This window comes from Austrofundulus limnaeus, unplaced genomic scaffold (assembly GCF_001266775.1).
Source record: "Austrofundulus limnaeus strain Quisiro unplaced genomic scaffold, Austrofundulus_limnaeus-1.0 Scaffold700, whole genome shotgun sequence".
Classification (NCBI taxonomy): Eukaryota; Metazoa; Chordata; class Actinopteri; order Cyprinodontiformes; family Rivulidae; genus Austrofundulus; species Austrofundulus limnaeus.
Genome location: NW_013953102.1, coordinates 254,298 through 258,985, shown reverse-complemented (window position 1 = coordinate 258,985; position 4,688 = coordinate 254,298). Strand labels below are relative to the sequence as shown.

Below are 4,688 nucleotides of genomic sequence, written 5' to 3'. Positions count from 1 at the left end.
TTTTAAAGACAAGAATTTTAAAATGTAATTAGGTCATTTTGACCAAATTTGACTTAATCCTCATTTCGATATGATGGCTCACACATTGTATCGTGATAAAGCTGGTGAATTAAACCCCTAACAGGTACGGTGCTAATGTCAGACACTAATGCAGCCACATATCACAGGCAGGATTTTTAAACTATATATTTTTTCAACCAGGTTATATAGTCTCTCTTTTCTGTAGTGCCCCAGATGTTGTATTTGTGTTTTCTAAAAGAAATTTGGAAAATGTTAGTTTAAACATTTAATATGTTTACTATGTTCCACTGTGAATAAAAACGTCTTTATAAAACAATGCACATCCTTTTGTTCTGTTTTTATTTACATTTTACACAACATCCCACCTTTTTCAGAACTGGGTTTTTAACAGTTGGTTCTTCTCCACTGGTGTAGCTAATGAGACTTCAGATGTGAAAGTGCATTCATAAACGATGTGAAAAGGCACGTAGTAGTGCTCAGGTTGTATATGCAGAGAGTGGACAGACACRGAGGGTCAGTGTGCTAACAGCAGCCAGTGATCAGAGTCTGCAGGCTGAGCAGGGCCCATCCATCCACAGTTTACAGTTGAAGTGTCAAACTAATTCAGCCTGTTACATAAATATGCACTTACATGCTGACTAAATGACCACTGCTTAATGATCTACTGAAGCATGTCTTCACCCTGACAAACACTTAACATTTCAATTCACACTAATTACTACAATTATTACTCAGACCACCTATAGCATGTTTGCATTTGTCCTTTTTTTAAGGTTTATTTGATGAAATTAGTCCAAGACTTGTTTCTCCTCCCCCACACCCCACCCTTAACACCGTCAGGCAGTGTTTCCATAAAATGTTATATGTCAGTTATAATTAAATATCTTCTGTGAAAATTAGGTCAAAACAACAAAACAATAAAAACACCAATAAAATATTTAAAAAATAAAAACTAAGTATACAAAATGATTCCACTTTTAGCAGGAACAACATAAAGWATGWCCTCCTGTTATAAAGCTGTGGAAARATTTCAGTCAAACTCTTATTTAAACTGTTCTGGTAGATTTGCAGTCATTTGTTTCTGCAGTTGTCTCCTGTAGCCAGACTGAAGCCTCGACTTTAACTAAGCTGCTGCAACACATGGAGTCTGATTTACACTCAGRTGGTTACAGATTTACTGGTGTAAAATAACCATAATACACCTTACATTTTTTTAATTTAAGGTTGGCTTTATCCAATTTTAAGAGCTGGTGGGAATCAAGTTTTTGATTATTTCATTTTATGTAAAAAGTGAAAAGGGTATCCTTACTTTTTACCATGACTATGTACTACGAAGATGAAGTTAGCTTCCAATTCGGGAAATGACTAAAGGGATATTACAACTAATTTTTCACCACCTTGCACGTGTTTAACCTGCTCTAGCTCAAAAACTACAACACCTACACTCTTCAAACCAGGACTAGATTATTCTACACTAATAGAAGAATAATAAAAACTAAGTTTGAGCTTTGGGAAACCTTTGTCTGATTTGTGAAAAATCAATAAAGTTTGTTTTTCATCGGTTTTATGCAACTGGACCACATTAGACCTGGTCCAGCTCAAAAACCACAACACCTACACTCTTCAAACCAGGACTAGATTATTCTACACTAATAGAAGAATAATAAAAACTAAGTTTGAGCTTTGGGAAACCTTTGTCTGATTTGTGAAAAATCAATAAAGTTTGTTTTTCATCGTTTTTTAGGCAACTGGACCACACTAGATCTGGTCCAAATTTTTCACAAATCAGACAAAGGTTTCCCAAAGCTCAGACTTAGTTTTAAATATTCTTCTATTAGTGTAGAATAATCTAGTCCTGGTTTGAAGAGTCTAGGTGTTGTGGTTTTTGAGCTGGACCAGGRRTAGTGTGGTCCAGTTGCCTAAAAAACGATGAAAAACAAACTTTATTGATTTTTCACAAATCAGACAAAGGTTTCCCAAAGCTCAGACTTAGTTTTACATATTCCACTATTAGTGTAGAATAATCTAGTCCTGGTTCGAAGAGTCCAGGTGTTGTGGTTTTTGAGCTGGACCAGGTCTAATGTGGTCCAGTTGCATAAAAATGATGAAAAACAAACTTTATTGATTTTTCACAAATCAGAAAAGGTTTCCCAAATCCCAAACATGTTTTTAAATATTCTTCTATTAGTGTAGAATAATCTAGTCCAGATTTGAAGAGTGTAGGTGTTGTAGTTTTTGAGCTGGACCAGGTTAAACACGTGCAAGGTAGTGAAAAATTAGTTGTAATATCCCTTTAGTCATTTCCCGAATCGGAAGCTGGAATCGGAAGCTAACTTCAGCTTCGTCTATGTACTGGAGTCAAATCTTCACAAGGTGTCACATGTGAAATATAACTGAGACTTGGTAAATGTAAAATATCTTAATATATGAGAAGTGTACTCACAGTTTGGTTTCCAGCTGCAGCAGAAAGCCCTGCTTATCATACACTGTAAAAAAAGCAAACAGAAATGGAGAAGTGAGTCTACAACATACATTCATGAAGTGTGGCATCTTTGCTGGGGACTTCTCTACTTATCCAGTTGACATTATTATAAACTCAGGAGCTGTCGTTGTAAAACTATGTGTGGCTTTCACCAGGAAAGCAATGCAGCAAATGGAAAAGGAAAAGCATTAGGTTGAGGATTTGTGAAAAACAAGCAAGGTTAGGGAAGAGGAGGCAGCCAAAACGATCTGTTGAGATAAAAAAAAATAAAGAAATTAAAAGTTAGAACTTAATTTAGACATCACCTATGGACATCCAGTAGGTGTTGGGTGAAGCATTGAGGTAGAAGTCAGACAAACACAAAAAACAAAAGGAAATACAGTGGCGGTCAGCTCAACAATTTGTTAAATTTCAGGTTTTACTGAGTTTTACTAAATTGCTTCCAGTATTGTTTATATCAGTAAAACAATGTGAGTACATTAGCGTGACAAATGAATGTTTAAAATGATTTCAAATTACTCCTGAAGATGTGGATCTTGTCCTCAAAGGCAAGCTGGAGAACAGAGATGAAGAGACAGCTGATGGGAATGTGTGACAATGCAGAAGGACAGGATCTACGAGCTGTGGGTCCTGACAGGAGTCCACGAGTGGATTTGTGCGTTAGGTTGGTCACTACGAAGCAGAAAGCAGCCATGGAGCAAAACAAGGCAACTTGGGAAATGTTGAAGCCAAGGATTGCACATAAACTCCTGCTGACTGTCTGACCGAGGCGTTACCGAGCCAGGCCAACAGGGGGCAGTGCAGAATCATACTGGAGCTTTTTGTGGAGCAGGATGACCTACATGCTGAGCTTCTAACTCAATTTACCTTATATGTTTAAATACATCTTCAAATAAAGAAGTTAAACMTTTCAATAACTAAAGATTCACCTTTTCTGAACAAAATTTGGGTTTTTGACTAGGGATGAGCAACATGGTAATGTTTGATTTATTATAAAATATATTCCAAAGATGTGTTATATTGTAAAGATTTTTTCTGTTTCTACAGTTAAATTTTCTGAATAAGATGTCAGAGAACACGCAGACTTATTTTCAGCATCAATTAATATTTCTACCTGAAACAGAACTAAAAATGTCWTATTTTGCACCAATTAGGGTTTAAATTAAAACTAAATGTAGCTGGTGTTAACTATGACCCCTGCACGCAGAGCGGGGGTCTTATTGTTTTTGTACTGTTCATTTGTTTTTACCTTATTTTCAGTGATTTATGGTGAACTGTAGCACAGAAACAGCTGCACCAATCAACATGAAATGAGTCAGGACTGTAGATGAGTCTGACCTACACTGCACCAGACAACGGTTTTATGATACACCCCATATTTGAGGAGGGGGCTCCACTGAAAAAGGGGGTGTCTGAACATAAAATGCTTATAACTCAAAAACTATTCAACATAGGAGCTCCTGATTTTTGTGTTTTTTTTTGTTTTTTTTTTTTTAGCTCTGATGAAGGGTTATCCATCAGGCCCACCAATGAGCCCCCCACCCCCACCCAAAACAATAAATGTGTTTCGCTGAGATCATTACTTCTGTTGAACTACGACTACGTTCACACTGCAGGCAAATGCGACCCGTATCTCATTTTTTGGACAGTCTGAACGTGACAAAATCKGATTTTTTCCAAATCTGACCCAGACCTTTTCAGTACCTGGTACTGATTCAGATACACACTGTATCTGATGTTTTTCAAACACACCTGTCGCATAAATCTGGCTTTTCATCAGGAGGAGGGGGTGAAGGATCAATAAGACCCTAACCTCAAGTCACACTGTTTAAATCTGGAGCTCCAGGTGTTTACAGCTCCAAAACACAAGTCCAGTTGCTTCATCTTTTTACTTTTCACTTTCCACGTAGACAGTATGATGGTAACGTCCAGCCTCAGCCACAGCCTGTGCCGATCCTGAAGTTACTCGGTCAATACTTTAATTCCAGCTCGTTTGCTTTATTAAATGCTTTTCCGGACTATGCCACTCAGAGGCAGCTTCAGATATAAACACTGAACTAAACAAGCAGGTCAGATAATTATTWAATCMGCTCTGATTGAACAGCAACTTCAGATTRGACGTGCTAAAAGTAGCATCCATGCTAACTCTGTAAACAAAGCCGGCTGATGAGACGTCACCTCGTTT

At 37.3% G+C, this 4,688-nt stretch overlaps 1 protein-coding gene across 1 annotated transcript in view; it reads right to left on the bottom strand.

The window, feature by feature from the left end:
• Window positions 1–4,688, bottom strand: part of LOC106531979 (uncharacterized) — a gene marked incomplete at its 3' end in the record, with an annotated part of 43,819 nt that overhangs the window by 6,936 nt on the left and 32,195 nt on the right. Inside the window, 1 exon segment of the mRNA XM_014027943.1 lies at window positions 2,465–2,507. Coding sequence (XP_013883397.1) covers window positions 2,465–2,507 — 43 coding nt within the window.